This window comes from Lutra lutra, chromosome 8 (assembly GCF_902655055.1).
Source record: "Lutra lutra chromosome 8, mLutLut1.2, whole genome shotgun sequence".
NCBI classification, from domain to species: domain Eukaryota; kingdom Metazoa; phylum Chordata; class Mammalia; order Carnivora; family Mustelidae; genus Lutra; species Lutra lutra.
The window spans coordinates 132787218-132805951 of NC_062285.1; the positions used below are offsets into that span (position 1 = coordinate 132787218).

General features: G+C 51.1%; 1 protein-coding gene across 4 annotated transcripts; it reads left to right on the plus strand.

Moving 5' to 3' along the window:
- Positions 1-4460: 4460 nt before the first annotated feature.
- On the plus strand, positions 4461-13789 carry APOL6 (apolipoprotein L6). Of its 4 annotated transcripts, none has more exons than XM_047741151.1 (5): positions 4461-5139; positions 7564-7672; positions 9666-9786; positions 11715-12570; positions 13355-13789. In XM_047741151.1, exons 2-5 carry the CDS (start codon positions 7609-7611, stop codon positions 13451-13453), a joined length of 1140 nt encoding a protein of 379 aa, XP_047597107.1. In that variant the 5' UTR covers positions 4461-5139; positions 7564-7608; the 3' UTR covers positions 13454-13789. The 4 variants fall into 4 exon arrangements, with proteins under 4 accessions (XP_047597107.1, XP_047597105.1, XP_047597106.1 ...); XM_047741149.1 differs by having other exon boundaries at positions 7587-7672; XM_047741150.1 differs by having other exon boundaries at positions 7591-7672.
- Positions 13790-18734: the final 4945 nt, after the last annotated feature.

The window sequence follows — 18734 nt, forward strand, 5'->3', positions numbered from 1 at the left end:
TGTCTAGAGGTTTGATATTCCTCCAAAGGGGAATACGGTCACCAGTTTACTAGTATTGTTCAGTTCAAGCTGAAGTGTGAGCTGGCCTTCCAACAGCACACGTAGCTTTATTAAGCTATCATTAACATACCGTACATTCCACCCATCAAAAGTGACACATTAGTGGTTTTTAGTACATTCCTAGAGTTGGGCAACCACCAGATGTGTCTCCAGAACATCTTCTTATTTAAAATGATTTTATTCACTTATTTGACAGACAGAGATCACAAGTAGGCAGAGAGGCAGGCAGAGAGAGAGGGGGAAGCAGGCTTCCCGTTGCGCAGAGAGCCCAATGTGGGGCTCGATCCCGGGACCCTTAGATCATGATCTGAGCCAAAGGCAGAGGCTCAACCCACTGAGCCACCCAGGTGCCCATCTCCAGAATCACCTCCAAAAGAAACCCTACAGCCATGAGCAATCACTCTCCATTCCTCCCTCCCCTGGGCCCCCTGGAAGCCTGCATTCTCCTTTCTGTCTCTAGGCACTTGCCTACTCCGGAAACACCATATAAACGGAATCACACTCTGTGTGGTCCTCTGTGTCTGGCTGCTGTCACTCAGCATGACCTCAGGGTCCATCCATGTCGTAGTGTATGCCAGGACCTGATTCTTTGGTATTGCCAAGGGATATTCCATTGTACGGATGGAGACCATATGTTGTTTAGCCGTTCACGAGGTGATGGGCACTGGGCTGTTTGCACTCTTTGGCTGTTATGCATAATGTCGCTGTGAATATTCATGCTCAAGTTTGGGATACATGTTTTCATTTCTCTTGGGTATATACCTGGGATTGAAATTGCTGGATTATATGGTATTTCTATGTGGTTTTTTTTGGATCCAGAAGAAGATGGATTTACTTAACAAAATCCTAACTTTTCGGACCGATATCCATTTTTCTGACTTTTTAAAAATCGAAGTGAAATACATAGGACATAGAATTAGCTAATTTTAAAAAAATTTATTTATTTATTTTAGTGTGTGTTGTGGGGGACAGAGGAAGAGGGAGGGGGAGAATCCCAAGAAGACACCTGCTGACAGCAGACCCCAATGTGGGGCTAGATCTTACAACTCATTAGATCGTGACCTGAGCCGAAATCCTAAGTAAGACACTCAACTGACTGAGCCACCCAGGTACCCCCGAATTAGGTATTTTAAAGCAAACAATTCAATGTTCAGTACATTCGTTTTGGGGAGGTTTTGAAAAGATTTTATTTATTTATTTATTTGACAGAGAAAGAGAGAGAGAGAGAACGAGCACCAGCAGGAGAAACAGCAGGCAGAGGGAGAGGGAAAGGCAGCCTTCCCCCCAAAGCAGGGAGCCCACTGTGGGACTCAATTCCAGGACCTTGGGATCACAACCTGAGCTGAAAACAGACGCTTAACTGACTGAGCCACCCAGGTGCTCCAGGGTTTAGTACATTCGTAATGGGGTGCAACCATCACTTCTCCCTGGTTCCCGAATGTTTTCATCACCCCCAAAAGAAACCCTATGCCCATTAAGTGGTTACTCCCCAAGCTCTCTCCCTCCGGTCTCCCTGGCAACCACCAGCCTGCTTTGTGTCTCTATAAACTTAGCTGTTTTAGGTATTTCATGGAAATGGAATCATGCAACATGTGACCTTTGGTGTCTGGTTTCCTTCATTTAGCAGCAGAAGACCTTGGGGGTTCATTTACATTTTAGTATGTGTAGGTACTTTATTCCTTTTTATGGTGAATGAAATTCCATCTTATGTATATGTCATGATTTAGGCGTCTACTCACCCACTGATGGCATTTTTACCTTTTTGAGGGACTTCTAGACTGTTTGGGAGGGACTGTTGTTGACAAAAGTGGTTGACTGTGTTTATCAAAGGAAGCAGGACCATTGCCAACATGCCCAGGGTGCTGTGGGGAGAAGGGTCCGTGCCCGCTTGCCCTACCATGGCTAGGGGGAAGCTGCTGGAAGGCTACCTCCCCCCTGTCCCCGATTCCGGGACACGTGAAGCTTAGGGTCTGCCCTTCGGAAAGGACTCCAATGTGGTGAGGAGCTGGCTGAAGACAAGGGGATAAAACAATGGGTAATTAAGAGGAAAGTCACCAACACCCGCCATGACCTTGAGCTAGTTCTTGTGAAGCCCTTGGAACAGCACCTGGCACATGGCAAGTGCTCGCTACATTCAAGCTGTAATGATCACTGCCATCATTTTTACTAATATTTTTGAAGCTGGCAACAACATCGTGAATGCCAGTTTCATAAAAAGATTATCACCAAAAGATTGCAACTCCCAGAGACCCTGGGTCCATTGGGTAGATCATTGCCAGCAGATACAACCCCTGGGTGTGACTTCCGGTACAGCTCTTGGGGAGAAGCAGTGACATCCAGAGCTCTATCTGGGTTGTCCCATCTCATAAGGAAGGACTTCTTTAGTCCTAAACCTGGAAGGAGGGTGTGGGGGGGGGGGTGGGCGGGGAGCACAGTGCAAAGGATGGGATACAGAGGACACCTGTTGCTTTTGCCTGCCCAGCATTCTTTCTTGGCGGATTCTAGGAACAGCGCCCCCTTCCTTTGGGTAACTGCCTCTGCTCTACCCCATAGGGTTCTGGTGGGCACACTGACCAAAAAGCACACTAACTGTACCTCCCAGCCTGTAGAGCCCAACTGTCTCTACCCCCGACTCCAGATTCCCGGGTTAGAATCCTACACCCCATGAGATAGTATTTGGAGGTGGGCCCTTTGGAAGGTGAACAGGTCACGAGGGTAGACACTTCAGCAGCGGGATGGGTACCCTTCTAAGAGACCCCCCCCCCACAGCTCCCTGGTCCCTTCCACAGGTGAGTGCAGGAGAAGTCAGCAGTGTGTAACCCCACAGTGGGTCCTCACCAGAACCTGCCCTTGCTGGTGTCACAAGCTCGGACTTCTGACCTCCATAACGGTGAGAAACTAGTGTCTGTTGTTGACAAGCCGTCCAGTCTGCAGTATTTTGCTATAGCAACCCCCAAAGGACCAAACCACACCCCAAAACACACCCGGTGACTTCCGCTGGGCCAACCAGATTCTCTCAAAGGATCACAATGGACAAGAAGGGGCAGGTGGCTGAGTTGTGACAAATCGAGCCTCTGGAGGCCATCCTCCTGGGGTAGGTTGCTGGCGGCCTGCTCCCTGTCCCTCTCCCAGGCCTGCTGGGTCCGCTGCACTTCTGAAGCTGGAGCTGCCTCGGGAGTGTTCCAGAACATTCTTAAGTTACATTAGCTTGAATCAATCTCTAGGACTTGTGTTAGAAAAACTTAATCAAACCACAGTTCCAGGCAGCCCAGAAGTGTCTGGCTGTCAGCACCCTAATTCTCCAGCACCAGCGACTGGAGCCAGGTCCCCAGTGGGCACAGCAACGAATTTGCCTAAACATTCACCCGCCGAATAGCCAACTTTGCCCAAAACGGTGTGTTTGAAATCGCAAGAGACAGAGGGAGCTTTGGGTGAGTTTGTAGTCAGCAGGGTCGGGGCCCCCGAGGAAGGGGAGGTGAGGTTTACAAAATGAAGCCGCTTGGTGACAAACCACGTGTTTTCTGTGTCACCCCAGAAGTGGCACATCCTGCACGTGACATTATTCTGCTCTCCCCGCGCCTCTTGGTCTTGCATCACCAGCCCTGCTGTGGTAAACACCAGCCTGGTCCAGTGGCCAGCCTGGTCCCCGAGGAGGACCCTTGGTCCCTGGGGGAAGCCTCGGCATCTGGGTCCGTTGCCAGGGAGAGCCACAGGGAGGCCGGAGGGCGGCCGCCCCGGCTGGAGGACAGCCTCTGTCCAGAGTACGGGAGGCCAGGATTCCGGGGCACCTCAGACCCCTCCAAGTCCCAGCTCAGCAGCCCACCTGCCCCTCATCCCTCCTCCGCGCCCCGAGTGTCCAGAGGACACCCGCAGAGCCGGGGCTGGCTGCCTGGGCCACCCGGTCTGCCACCAACAGCCCCCAGTGTGGCCTCTGGAAGAGGGTGGGGGAGGGTTGGGGAGACAACCCAGGGCTTCTCGCCTTATCAACACGACCAAATGACACGGATTCCCACCCCCCACACACACACACGCGGAGACACGGATCTCGGCACACAATGGCGTGGCAGGTCATTCCCACAGATACAGAGGCCAGAACTGGGTCTGCCGTTTCCTAGCTGTGTGGCCACAAGGGAGCCACTGACGTCCACGCCCCAGGGTCTCAGTTTCCCCAGCTGTAATGCAGGAGAGTCACAACCACAGTCCTGTATCTCAAACCTTTGGGGCCCATTGTGTTTCAGAGTTGCCCATGGTTTGGATTCAGGGGAAGGTTTCGGAAATGCTTCTCAACCCCCTCGCCGCCTTGATCTGTCACATGCTACTATTTCTCCAGATAGCCACGAATATGCAAATGAAGCAGGAAACTCAAAAACCATGTCTTTACCCCCGCCCCGGGGGGGTCAGGGTCAGGTCCCTCCACCACCCAAATTACGAAAACACGTCTCGGTCTTCAGCGACTTTGGCAATTCACAGTTACAGGTTCGAGACATCAGCCCTCGCCCGTCCCCCAGCTCGGAGGGTAGGAGAAAGACGTGACAGCACCCACAGTGGCCACCGGTGACGCCTTGGTGGGGCGCTCCGTCCACACTGGGTGCTGAGGGGCTCCTCCCCACAGCTCGGGGCCGCAAGAGCTGTATTGATACCCATTTCGCAGCTGCGGAATCGAGGCCAAGGGCCGGTGAGAAACAGTTCGCCGTGGACCGAGTCCTCGCCTTGCTGGCCACTGTCTTTGCGCCTGGCACACCGCGAGGACAGAGCGGCGGGGGCTGGGGCCTCTGCCTACGGTTGCACCGCTTTCCTTCACTACAAGGGCTAGAAGAGAAAGAGGCAAACAAGGAAAACAAAAGTGAAAACCATTTCTCCGTAAGCCCTGCTCTTGTGGGAAGTGTTTCAGTTTGTGCCATTTCTGTGCCCACGAAGCTGGATCCAAGTTCTCAGCTGACTCAGAAGAGGCCAAGTAGAGCCTGGGGCTTTCCCCCGAAGGAGGGGAGATCTGCTGGAAAACCAGCAGAACCTGCTGGAGACTCTGCGCTGCACGTCAGTCCCCCCGCAGCACCCCGCCAGACCAGAGGCCCCGGAGAGGTGAGGACAGGGCGCGGGGTGGGGGTCCTTCTCCCTCTGGGCCCCTGAAGCCTCAGTGAGACAGTCCGGCGGCGGAGGAGGGGGGCTGTAGGCACTTGGCTGGGGACAAAGGTCTGGGACCAGGGCCACCGGGGCTCATGTCCCGTTCTTGCCAGGGCTCCGGCCTCGGGAAAGGCCTGAAGCTCAACTTTTTTGATCTTAAATCAGGGTAGGACTTGCTCCTCCTGGGCTGTTTGAAGTTTAAACGGAAACAAGATTACAAAGGTGATAGGACAGACCAGAATACACCTCCCCTCTTCCAGCTGGGGACCCCCCACAACCGGAGCTAGACCAGAGGGTCGGTCCCCAGAGTGTAGGAGTCCTCGCTGGTGACCCGTGTTTCCCATGAGGGTCATCCTTGGCGAAAGAAAGAGGCTGAGTGACTTGTTTCCAAAGTGCAAAGACAACCAGCAGGGTTCCTGGGACTATAGGTTTATTGGGGGGAGGGGGTAGACTTGGGGAAGGGAGAATGTTTCCCTGTTGTATCTTCGTGTTTGGCTGTTTCTTTCTTTCTTTTTTTTTTAAATAGACTTCATATTTTATTTATTTTTGTAAAGATTTTATTTATTTATTTGGGAGAGAGCAAGAATGAGAGAGAGAGAGAGAGAGAGAGCATGAGAAGGGGGAGGGTCAGAAGGAGAAGCAGACTCCCTGCTGAGCAGGGAGCCCTATTCGGGATTCGATTCTGGGACTCCAGGATCATGACCTGAGTTGAAGGCAGTCGCTTAACCAACTGAGCCACCTAGACACCCCTAGACTTCATATTTTAGAATAGTTTTAGATCTACAGCAAAAGTGAGGGGAAAGGACAAATTTCCCATACACCCCCTGGCTCCCTCTTCTCCCTCTATGCACAGCTCCCCCCATCAACATCCTAGACCAGAGCGGGACACATGTCAGAGCTGGTGAGCTTACACTGACACACCATTATATCCCAGAGTCCATAGTTTCACTGGGTTTCTCTCTTGGTGCTGTATACTTTATGGGTTTGGGCGAATGTATAATGATGTGGGTTCATCCACCATTACAGAATCTGGAAGAGTAGTCTCCTGCCCGAAAAATCCTCCGTGCTCTATTAACCACTCCCTCCCCCCAGCTCCCAGCAACCTCGGCTCTTTTTATTGTCCCCAGAATTATGCCTTTCCGGAATGCCCTATAGCTGGAATCACACAGAACGGTTTTTCAGGCTGGCTACTTTCACTTAGTCATATGCATTTAAGGTTCCCCCAGGTCTTTCCATGGCTTGATAGCTCCTTTCTTACAGTGCTGGTTAATACTCCTTAATCTGGCTGCACCACTGTTTGCTTACTCACTACTCAAAGATATCTTGGTGCTCTCCAAGTTTTGGCAATTACGAATATAGTTGCTATAAATACCTGCGAGCAGATTTTTGTGTGGACACAAGTTTTCAAGTCCTTTGGGTAAATATCAAGGAATGTGATTGCTTGACCGCATGGTCAGGGTATGTTTAGTTTCCTAAGAAATTTGCAACCGTCTTTCAAAGTGTCTTTGTATTCCCACCAGCAATCCGTGAGGGTTCCTGTCGCTCCATATCTATCCTCACCAGCATCTGGGGTTGTGATGTTCTGGATTTTAGCCATTCCAATAGGTGGATGCTATGGTATTTTTAAGTTTTCATTTCAAGATAATGATAGATTCACATGCAGTTGTAAGAAATAATACAGGGAGAACCTATGTAAACCCTTTACTCGGATTCCCTGGTGTAAGGTTTTGCAACATTGTCCTAGGGTAGCACAACTGGGAAATTGACATTGATACAAACCACCGACTTATTTAGAGTCTACCAGCTTGACTCCCACTGGAGTGTGTGTGTGTGTGTGTGTGTGTGTGTGTGTGTGAGCATGTGTGTGTATTTAGTTCTAGGCAATTTCCTCCCATGTATAGATTCGTGTGGTTAACGCGAGAATTAAGATACCCAACAGTCCCACCATATAGAGCCCTTAACCTACCTTTCATAGACACGGCTACCTTCCTGGGCTGCTCGGACTTTGTCTATTCTAGTTTTAACTTTTCTGGGTCACTGTGCTTCAGATCTATCTCCTGTAAGCCGTGTATGTGGTTGGTTTTGCTTTCTAAATGGATATCAGGGTCTTTTCCTTTCGATAGAGGATATTTATCCTGTTTATAATTGCAGAAAGTGTAGGACCTCCTGCATTTATTTATTGGGGTTGGTATTTTCCTCAACATTTATTTATTTATTTGGGGTTGGCATTTTCCTAGCTAGTTCACAGAGAAGGAAAAATAAACAGAGCAGTGAGTTAATTTTCTTGAAATTTCAGAATTGGTAAGTGGCAGAGGGGGGCTTCCAATCCCCTTTACCACACTGTCTCTATATTAACGATAGGTCGGTTTCCTTCTCTGGAAGGTTAAAACAATATCTCTTCCCAGCCAGACTCCCTGTTCTTCTGATATGGAAAAGAGCAGAGACGCCCTTCTGAGCTTCACAGTAGCAGAGATCCTTGAAATCTGCCAAGGTAAGCTTTCCTCCATCCCAGCCATTTTCATTAGAAGGTAAAGCAGAATCCACGGATGTCTTTGTAAGAGGAAGATGGGAAGGAGAATGCCTCCCAGAACATTTAAAAATACAAAGATACACCAGATGTGGCTTCCAAAATGTCAAATTCTTTGTTCTCCTTGTATGTCAAATTCTTTGTTCTCCTTGTATGTCACCCGTTGTTCCTTCTCCACTTCTTGCTGCTTTCTTGTCTTCTTCCTGGGCTTACCTGTTGGGGTACTCCGGACCTCAGTCATGGACCACACTTGACCTTTACCAGTACTTTCTTCCTAGGGTTCTTATGCAATTTCATGGCTTTAAGTACTTTCTATACAGATGGCTCCCAGATTGAATCTCCCAGCCAGAACAGGGATCCTCTATCTAGCACCGCTTGGATGTCTAATGGGCACGTCCAACTTAACCCACCCCAAACTGAAGTCTATTTCCTGCCCAGAAAACCTCGACCCTTCCCATCTCAGGAAATAAAATCTTCCCTGTAACAGTCCTTGATGCCCCAAATTTGACTCAGCCTGAAGTCATCCTGGCCTCTGCTCTCCCACGTCCCATGTCCCCTGAGGAATCCCGGGGCTTCCTGCAAACACAGTCTCTCTCATTGGTCTGCCAGTCTCATCCAAGCGGCTGTCCTCTCTTGCTCTAACCACCATAACAGCTTCTAACTGGTCTCCTTGCTTCCTGTCTTGCAAATCTGGAGTCTCTTTTTCAATCATCTAAGTTAGATCAAGGCCACTGCTAGCCCATTCAGTGCCCTGGAGCTTAGTAAAAAAGCCCACCCAGCCTGCGAGTGGATATAGCTCTGAGCTTACATTCTTTACAACGGGGCACCTGGGTGGCTTAGTTGGTTGAGTGTCTGCCTTTGGCTCAAGTCATGATCCCAGGGCCCTGGGTTCGAGTCCTGCGTCGGGCTGTCTACTCAGTGGGAAGTCTGCTTCTCCCTCTCCGACTCAAATAAATAAATAAAATCTTTTTAAAAATGGATAGCAACTCTGTGCAAGCAAGCACGCACCCAATCGAAGTGCTCCCTTCTCTAGATAAGACGTAGCACCCCCGCCATCCCTGGCCCCCAGGTCTCAACACTTGGCAAGTAGACGGATTTCAGACCCCACCTGTATACGCTGGCAGGATTTTTTGCAGTCCTCACACTATTAATAGAATATAAAATGTCTGTTGGAATGTAATTTATACAAAGGGACCTTGTAAGTTGTTGCCTTGCTCTGTGAAATGATTTTTAATCAATATAATCAATTCATTCATCATAGTCAATGACCAGAAACAACCCAAACATGTCAATCGACGGAAGAACAGATCAACAAATTGTAGTGTATTTGTTTATTTGAGAGAAAGAGAGAGGAGCCAAGGGAGAAGGGCAAGCAGACTCCCCACTGAGCTTGGAGCCCGACGTAGGGCTCGATCTCACCACCCTGAGATCATGACCTGAGCTGAAATCAAGAGTCCGATGCTTAAGCGGCTGGGCCACCCAGGCACCCTGCAGTGTATTTATAGAATGAAACGCTCCATAGCAATCATTTTTAAAACCAGTGATACCCGCAACAGGAGCGAATTTCACACACGCTAAGTTGAGTGACAGAGGCCAAACAAACAAATGACTCCATTTATATGAAGTTTAAGAACAAGCGAACTGATCAATGGTTATGGAAGACTGGTTACCCCCCGGGGTGGGGTGAGTACGACTGCGAGTGGGTCAAAGAAAGCTGCTTTCCTACATCTTGATCAGGGCGGTGTGATTCCTCGGGTATGTGGCTACATGACAGATTCTTGAGCTGAGGACTTGACTTTCTGTGCGTACTGCACTAAAGCAACTGTGGGCAGTAGTTTGCAAATATTTAGTACGTTGCCAGTATTTCATTACCATTTGATTTACGTAACCTAAAATCCTGCGGCGTATCTTGAAATTCACAAGGTTTCCTGGCACCTGCGGTAACCTTGTTTTCCAGGTGTGCAAGCAGAACATCGTGTGACCCCCGAGCACGCCTCTAATCCTCCCATGGACCGAAAGAGCTCAACTTTGGGGTGGCAGGAGCCTCTGGACGACGAGGCAGGGACGGAATGCCCTAGGTAACGGGGAGGGCTTTGTCCCTGGGGAGGGCGGCTCCGGCTGAAACGCTCCAGGCATCCTCCTGATATCCACAGGGGAACGAGCACTCCACGGCCAAGCTGCGTGTTTTGGAGAGAAGGCCGGATCCATCAGGTGCCCGACATCGGGCAGTAGGCCCAGAAAGGCAGAAACTGCCCCGCTTCTGGGGTGGGGCCCGCGTGGGTGCAGCCGTTACCGAAAGAGCCCGTTGGTGTCACCGCATGGAAGGAGTCTGGCCCTGGGGGGGCCACTCCGCAGCCGACACCCCCCACCACAAGCTTCGAGTACAATGTGGACAGTCCACCTGAGTCCGCTGAGTGAGCCGGGGGAAAGCCGTCTGCGAGGCGGTGCCTTCTGGAGGGGGACGGCCACGCTGCACCTGTCAGCCAGCCCTGGGGCCCTGTGAGGAAGCGCGGTGGCGGGAAGTCCACATCGGAGACGTTTGGGCTCATTCGAAAGCACAAGAAGCCCAGCACCTGTTCTCTCTCAGCTACGCTAAGACAAAACTTGGCAGGGACACAAAGTGGGGCTGTGTGTTCCTGCACCTCCTTGTCCTTTTGTCTCCTTGTCCCCATTCACCCTGAGGAAACACAAGGGCAGGGATGGCCGGACTGTGGCATCCGCAAAGGGTAGGGGTCCTCAGCAGTGTCCCCTCTCCTGGCCTTCATCCCTCCCCCTTTGCCCTGCGAGCCCCCGGCAGCCTTCCGCGCTGTGAACTGATTTACAGCAGGTGATTAACTGATCACGGGGCCTGAGTACGTTCGTTACTATCACTAAGGGGTTTCCTTGGAAGTATATTTGGTTTTTCACCTTTTCCATTGAGAAATTACATATGTGTGTGTGTGAAGAGAGCGAGAGATTGAAAGGTATATGCATATAGCCTCCGGTGGGGAACTCCTGACATCGGCTGACAGAGGAGAGAGAGGCAACCCAGGGGGGCAGTGGGCTCCGAGCTCCATCTCCACCTTGCGAGTCTCTTTGGGCAAGTCCCGTTTCCTCTCTGGGCTTCTGTTCCCTCTGATGACAAGTAAAGGCAGTAGCTTGGACCCTGAGGTTCCTTCCAGTTCTGATTCTCTCCCCCCGTGAGTGCCATCGCCGGGCCTCCTAAGCTCTCGCCCTGGAGATGCACCAATGGTCCTCCGCATGAGGAGAGTGCCCGGAGGAATAGGCTTGCTCTTCCCCGACACTGCTGTCCCATAAAGGCCAAACTCTGCTGGGGTGACGAAGATCCCTTAATACTTTATACTGTGAGACCCCTGGGGAAGAGAGGCCCTTTGTCCCTGACATCTTCCATGAAGGACCCATCCTATCTGCTTAAGTCGTCCAATAAAGCTGGCCAAGTGCCAAGGAGAACCTTCGGAATATTAGTGATAATTTACCTCAACCCTCTCAGTGTTCAACCCCAGAAGGAGGCAAAGGCCACTGCAGGTCATGGTGGCGTAGGCTACGTTGTACAATGTGGCCTCTCCTTCCTCTGACTCACCTCCACCTCGTCTCCTCTTTCTCCTGCTTTCCCCACACCAGTCCCCCCATTAGTCCCAGCTTCTTTATCTTACCTCCGTTCTCAGCATTCCCTCACTGCCCCTCCTGGGTGTCAGTCTCTTTGAACAAAGCTGCACGCGCCCATCGGGTCTAATCTACCTTCTCCACCTCTTAGGCAAGGCTCTGTTTCTCCCATTTGTCCCTCCAGAAACCCCTCTTATGTGTTTCTTCTCTTCATAGAAGCTACGGCTCCCAGCCATGCTCTGGGACTCCCCCATGGTCAGGTGAGAGGTGACAGAGGTATCAGGGAGGCGTAGGAAGGGTTCAAGGCTGGTAAGAACATCCAGAAACCGCAATGGGCCTGACTGAGAATGTGACTTTCCCATCTGAGAGACTCAAGCAAAACCTTTACTTTGCTCACCCACAGGGACCAGGACGACATTCTTCTGTGTGAAGGTGTGTGGCAACAAGATAAGGACCTGTCGGCTGAAGAAACAATATTTTTGAAGGAGTTTCCCATCTTCAAAGAGGAGCTAGAAGTGGAAATTAGAGAGCTCCATGCCCTTGCAGATGACATCGACACAGCCCACAGAACAATCACCAAGGCCAACATGGTGGCCATCTCCATCACTGTGGTCTCAGACGCCATGAGCATCCTGGGTCTGGTCCTCACGCCAGCAACAATAGGAGGAAGTCTCATGCTCTCTGCCGCTGGTAAAGCTCTGGGGACAGCAGCCGGCCTCACCAGCATCTTCACCGATGTTATGGAACACTTCCAGAATCAAGAAGCTCAAACCCGGGCCAGCAGCCTAGTGTTCACCTGTGACCACGAGGTCAAGGAGGCTCAGGGAAAGGTCTTCCATGCCATGAGTGTCGGAAAGAAGGCCTTCAATTGCAGAAGTAACATCAGGAATGTCAAGAGGAACATACGTGCCTTTCAGGCGGCCAGAGCCCACCCACGCCTGGCCACTGCCGCCAAGCGTCTCCTGACCACCCGCCAACTCTCGGCCCGAAGGAGCAGGCAGGTGCAAAGGGTCTTTAAGGGCACAGGGGTGCTGTTAAAGAAAAGTGCTCGTGTGCTGTATGGTGCTGTGACTGGCTTCTCCCTCTGCCAGGACATGGTCACCCTCCTGAGCGACTGGAGGCAACTGAAGGAAGGAGCAAGAACCAAGATGGCGGAAGAGCTGAGGGCCCATGCTTGGGAGCTGGAAGACCAGCTGACAGAACTCACCCAGCTCTACGAGAGCCTTCAGCAGCAGGTGACACTGCCACATCCCTCGTGGGTAGGGCTGGAGGGAGGCAGGGAGAACTAACCGGGGCTTATGGGCACCAAGATTTAAGGAGAGGTTGTTAAGGGAGCCGGCGTGTGTGTGTGTGTGTGTGTGTGTGGTTTTCTTGGATGTTCCTGAGGATGTGGCACACCTGGTGGCCCAGGAAGGGGGCATCCAAATGACATCAGGGACCTCTCGATGATAATGGCACCTGTCTTGGACAGACCTGGTCATGGCTTCTATTTCTGTCTCAATGCTCCTGGAGGTCCATGTGCTGGAAACAGGGTCCTCCCAGGTGTGCAGAAGAGGCCACTGAGCCACAGGGAGTGTCGCAGACTGAAATGTGTGCCCGAACCTTCACAGGTTGAAGCCATCAGCCCCAGAGGGGCTACAACTGGGACTGCAACTGGGACTGACTCAGGTCCTAGGAAGGGGTGATCCTATGAGACTGGTGTCCTTCTAAGAGGAGGAGGGAATACAGGAGGGCTCGCTCTCTCTCTCTGCCTGTGCCCACACAGAGGGAAAGTCCGTGAGAGGACACGGCGAGAAGGTGACCGCCTGCAGAGCCGGGGGGAGGGCCCACCAGAAACCCAACTGGCTGGAGCCTCCAGGACTAGGAGAAATTCCACTAGGCCAGCACCAGCTGTCGGAGACTGGGAGCTTCTGTGACTCGCAGCTGGGGGTGGCGGAGTCAGGATACCAAGCCAGAAAGCCTGCCGGCAGAGGCAGCACACAGAGCCGCCCGCCAGGCTGCCCCGAGCGCCCTCCAGTGACTGGTGTTTTTGTTTCTTTACAGAACCTCTTGCAAGAGAAAAGGCCCAGGATCTCAGCTTCAGAAGGAGCCGGGGGTCTCTGGCTCCGCCCCCAGGCAGGTGTGGTGACAGAAGAGGATTAGGGCGGGCTGAGTCCAGGCGCCTCTGAGCAGAATTAAAGGGGACAGGGTAGGGGCAGGCTGGATTGGCAGAGGCGATGCCTGAAGACTTAGCCACCAGGAGGTCAAACTGTGGCCTGAGGGCGCCGTCAGTGAGTGATTGTGGCGAGGTCCGCCTGTCCTGCCTGTCTTCACTGTCCCCCATCCCTTCGCTCGGGCGCTACCTCATTCCCGCTGCTTCTCCTGTGTCCCACTCCCTCACGTGCACACAGTAGGTCTGCATGAAGCATGTAGCGATTCGTGTGGGCTCTATATCCCACGCAGAGGACAGGACAAGAGGGTCCCTGAGGTGAGGGACACCTCGAGCTCACCTTTCCGTGGCCCCCGCTGCCTGCTGTGCTCCTCCCTTCCCCATCAGAGGTAACGCTGGGTGAGACCGGGTTTGCACTCACTGGATCCTGCTCGACCAGATTCCATCCGGAAGGAGAGAGGCCCAGGAGCCCTCCTCTCCTCCCCAAGTTCAGAGCAACTTAGGATGTCCTCGGAATCTGCGAAGACCTCTCCAGGCTTCCCAAATCACCTGTCTTCAACCTACTTCTTTCTTATGTTTTAGCTACTATTTTGAAAGCAGTGCATGGACATTAAATTCAAGTTTTTAAAAATCAGGCAGGGGCACCGGGTGCTCAGTTGATTAAGCGTCTGCCTTCAGTATTTGGCTCCTTGCTCAAGGGGGAGTCTGCTTCTCCTTCTCCCTCTGCCTGCCACTCCCCCTCTTTGTGCTCTCTCTCTATCAAATAAATAAATAAAATCTTTAAAAAATAATAAAATAAAATTCAGGCAAGTAAAACATAAGAGTTATTTTTGAAATTTTAAAAAAAGATTTTATTTATTTATTTGAGAGAGTGAGAGAGAGCAGGAGCAGGGGGAGTGGGAGAAAGAGAAGCAGACTCCCCGCTGATCAGGGACCCCGATGTGGGGCTTGATCCTAGGACTCTGGGATCATGACCTGAACCGAAGGCAGACTCCTAACTGACTGAGCCACCCAGGCACCACATAAGGGTTAGAAATAATGCATGAACCAAGGGTGATGATTGTTGGCAGTCTGTCATAGAATTTCCATCCTGTGCTTCTCTTGCTTTGGGGTGTTCGTGTTCAAGGCTTCCATACTTGTCCTGAGACTGCCCACTGGGGACCCTCCCTCAAGATTCATACTAGATTTTTTCCTACAACCCAGAGTTTTCTCTCTCTCATTCTCAATTCCCTCATTTGCTCACAGATCTAGAACTTTCTGTGTCGCTGTTTCCACTTGGCAATATTTTCCTACCATTCTCTATTTCACTCAGTTTTTACTGATTTTTTTTTAATGTTACAAAATATTCTCTTGATTATATATACAATCGTTTAAATTAGACACGTGTTAGTCATCACTTCCCATTTTAGGTAGCCAAAGGCCACCTACAACTGGCTTACACAAAAAAGGGAGGTTATTGATTTGTGCTTAAGACAACTTAGGGGTAGAGCAAGTTTCAGGTGTGTCTGGATGGAGGATAAAAATGATGTCATCAGGTCTTTGTCTTTCCATGGCAACCTGATGACAGGCCTCATCAGGTTCAGAAAAGAGTCCCTCCAACAACTCCCTATCCCCCACCCCCCCCCACCCCCGCACCCCAGTGCTGTCCTTCCAGTTGGGTGCTCCCAAGAGAAGAGGAGCCGGGCAGAGGTCCAGAGACCACTCTGATTGGTCAGGACTGGGTCACATGCCTTTACTGTGCCAGAGGCTGGCCTGAGCGGTAGGCACTATAGGGTCCGCCAATGGAGAAAGGAGGCAGGAGATGAAGAGCAGCCCGGGCTGCACTGATTGCCCTCCTCTTTCAGGAACATGTAGATTATTTCAAAAATTTTTTACGCAGGGGCACCTGGGTGGTTCAGTGGGTTAAAGCCTTTGCCTTCAGCTCAGGTCATGATCCTAGGGTCCTGGGATGGAGAACGGAGTCGGGCTCTCTGCTCTCCGGGTTGGCTGCCTCCCCCTTTCTCTCTGCCTGCCTCTCTGCCTACTTATGATTGCTGTTTGTCAAATAAATAAATAAAATCTTTAAAAAAAATTGTTTTAATGCATAGTGGTAAAATGACTATCTGTGTGCCAAAAGCTTGTTGCATGATTATTACGACTTCTTTTTTTAAAATAAAATCCCCGAATTGGGGTCCCTGGATGAAGAAGGACCCTATAAAGGGAAAGAGGGAGTCTCTACCTACCCCCCCAATACAGTAGTGAAATATATCATGGGAAACAGGAAAGATTTAAAGAGTGGAGGGGAAAGGGAGCCATTGTCCCCATTTCAGGCCAGAGCCTGCCAGTCCCGTTTCCCACCCCTTCCCCTCGCGGGGTTAGACGGTCGCCATGCCACGTCTGAGCCACTGCGCTTCCTGCTTTTGCTGTTCCCGCTGCCTCTCAGAAGTTCTTCATGAGCAGAAAGAGGACAGAAAAGCTCTCTGAAGGCCTGAGATACGTGGGAAGCCACTTTAGATTTCCAAGTAAACATGACCGTGTAGAGACGGTTCCCATCAGAAGCCTGATTTAGGGCCCTCCGCGCATGCGCCATGCCGCGTACACCTGCTTCGCGAACGGGAAAGCCATCTTGTCCTTGAGATGCCCTTCACGGCTCCTCGTCCCCGCATTCCTTTCTGGTAAACCCAGGATTCCTGCCTGCATGCGAATCTGTCATGGTTAGAGCTTTTACAAGATGTAAGTAAGGCGGAACCCCTGTAGACACGGTTCATTCTCCGGAGCGCGCTCTTCCCTGTGAAGAGGCTTTCCCAGGCCGCTGTCCTTCCCGACTCCGGCTCCAATAAGCCTCTCCTTCTGCCTTCTAGAGGTTCTAAAAGATGTGTTCGTTGTGCATCCACAGGAAGTGAATAAACAGTTTTCTCCACGTTTAATATCGTGCACGAGCATCCTCATGGCGCTAAAGGCGCGCTCTCCATAATCATCCCGAGCCCAGAACAGGGTGTCCCTCCGCGGGGGCTTTCGTTTCTTCCCTGGACTGTCTGGGAGGAAACGGAAAAGAGTGAGTTAGAGTGGAGATCGGAGAGCCGCCTGCGACCCTCGGTTGCCTGCTTCGGTGTCCGCGGTCTGGTGCGTGAGCCCCGAGGTGAGGCCGGAGTGAAACCCGGGGATCCGTGCGGGCGTGCAGGTGCGGTGCCCACTGTGGGCAGACGTGACAGAAATGCCCGTCCTTACCACGGCTGGCCATCCGTGCTGCTCAGGGGACCCCACCCGACTCCTGTCCTCTCTCTAACAGCTTGAGCGCGGTTCTTTGTGGGGAGGGGGGCAGGAGTCCTGAGAAGCCGATGGGATCTGAGATGTAATCTCTCTGTCAAAGAAAACGCACACGATCGCACGGTTAGATGAGAGCGCAGCCAACAGCTGTCAGGTGCCCCTCGATGCCGCCATGGACACAAGCTCCAGGCTTTTCCAAGATGCTGGGCCTCCCAAAGTGGCCGATGAATTTGTCCTGCCCGTTCTGAGGTCGGTGACAGCAGCAAAAAGGAGATCAACCGTCCTGCTCATGCCCTGCCCCCCATCCCACTAGAAGGAAATTAGGAGTCTCCGTCAGTAAGCTAAACCCCAAGTCCCCTGGGGATGGGGGAGGGGCTCTGACTAGGTTTCAGAAACCCAGACTAGTTGGGGGTGGCCTCAAGGGGCCTTCCTGCATCACCCCAGCTCACTGAGGTCCACCCTCAACCATGAGCTCCTGGTGGCCCTTGAATTCGTGATGAAATGTGAAATATGGTCATCTGTAAATCACAGCCCCCTGGGTCTAAAATCTAACTTTCAGCTGAAAGAGAACCAAATGGCCACATGTTCTAGTGGACGCACATATTATATTCCAAGAAATAGCTCTCTGGCAGAAAGGGTATCAGAAAGTGATTTGAACCCTTTCTTGGTCTCTTGAGAAAATGAAAAAGATGTGTGTTTGCGGGGAGGGGAAGAAAGGGAGAGATAACCTTAATTCACAGTTGTAATTCACCTAGACAAAAATTTGGTGGAAAACTAGCTTCCTTTCCCTGATAGGCAAGACAATGTAGACCAGTCCTGTTCAATATGGCGGCCACTAGCCATGTGGCTATTGAGCACTTGAAATGTGGCAAGTCCAAGTTAGGATGTGCTCTGAGTATAAAATACACACTGGATTTCAAAGGCATAGTGTACAAAATACATTAAATATCCAATTAATGGGGTGTCAGAGGGGCTCAGTCTGTTGTGTCCAGCTCTTGATCTCAGCACAGATCATGATTTCTGGGTCGTGAGTTCAAGACCTGTATTGGGCTTCATGCTGGCTGTGGAGCCTATTAAAAAAAAAAAAATCCAGGGGCGCCTGGTTGGCTCAGTGGGTTGAAGCCTCTGCCTTCGGCTCAGGTCATGATCCCAGCGTCCTGGGATCAAGCCCCGCATCAGGCTCTCAGCTCGGCAGGGAGCCTGCTTCCCTCTCTCTCGATCTGCCTGCCTCACTGCCTACTTGTGATCTTTCTCCCTCTGTCAAATAAATAAATAAAATCTTAAAAAAAAAAATCCGGTTAATAATTTTAAGTGGTCACATGTTGAAATGATAACATTTTGGACAGATTGCATTACATTTTGGACAGATTGCATTAAATTAAATGTATTTTTAAAATCAGTTCCACCTGTTCTTTTAAATGTGCCAACAGAAAAATTTTTGGAAGATTTTATTTATTCATTTGAGAGAGAGCGCGTGAGAGAGTACTAGCAGGGGGCGGGGAGGGGCAGAGGGAGAGGGAGAAGCAGACTCCCCGCTGAGCAGGGAGTCCAATGTGGGGCTCGATCCGAAGACCCAGAGCCAATGAAGAAATAGACCAGAGTCAGGCAGGTGAAGATGAAAGTATCAGCTTGATTAGAGTTGTTGGAGGAAGTGACTTTGGGTTGCGTACCCAAGCTGGCTTGCTTCTACTTCACTCCTCAATTAGATGGCCTCACCCCTTGCCATGCACAGTACTGGACAACCTTGGGCCAACCCTGTAAGCTTAGGAGCACAGATACTGAGTGCCCTGGAAGGCCAGAGGACCTCAAATTCATGGCATTTCCTTCTGGCCAACTTGTCCACCATATAACTTGCTCAAGGGTGGAAAGAGGCCAGGAGCTTTACTTGGATGGAATTCCTCTACATGGAAATAGGACTAAGGGAATAAGTGATCCTTCCACTACTTCTAACCTTTTTTTTTTTTTAAGATTTTATTTATTTATTTGAGAGAGAAAGAGAGTGTGAGAGAGCACAAGTGAGGGAGAGGG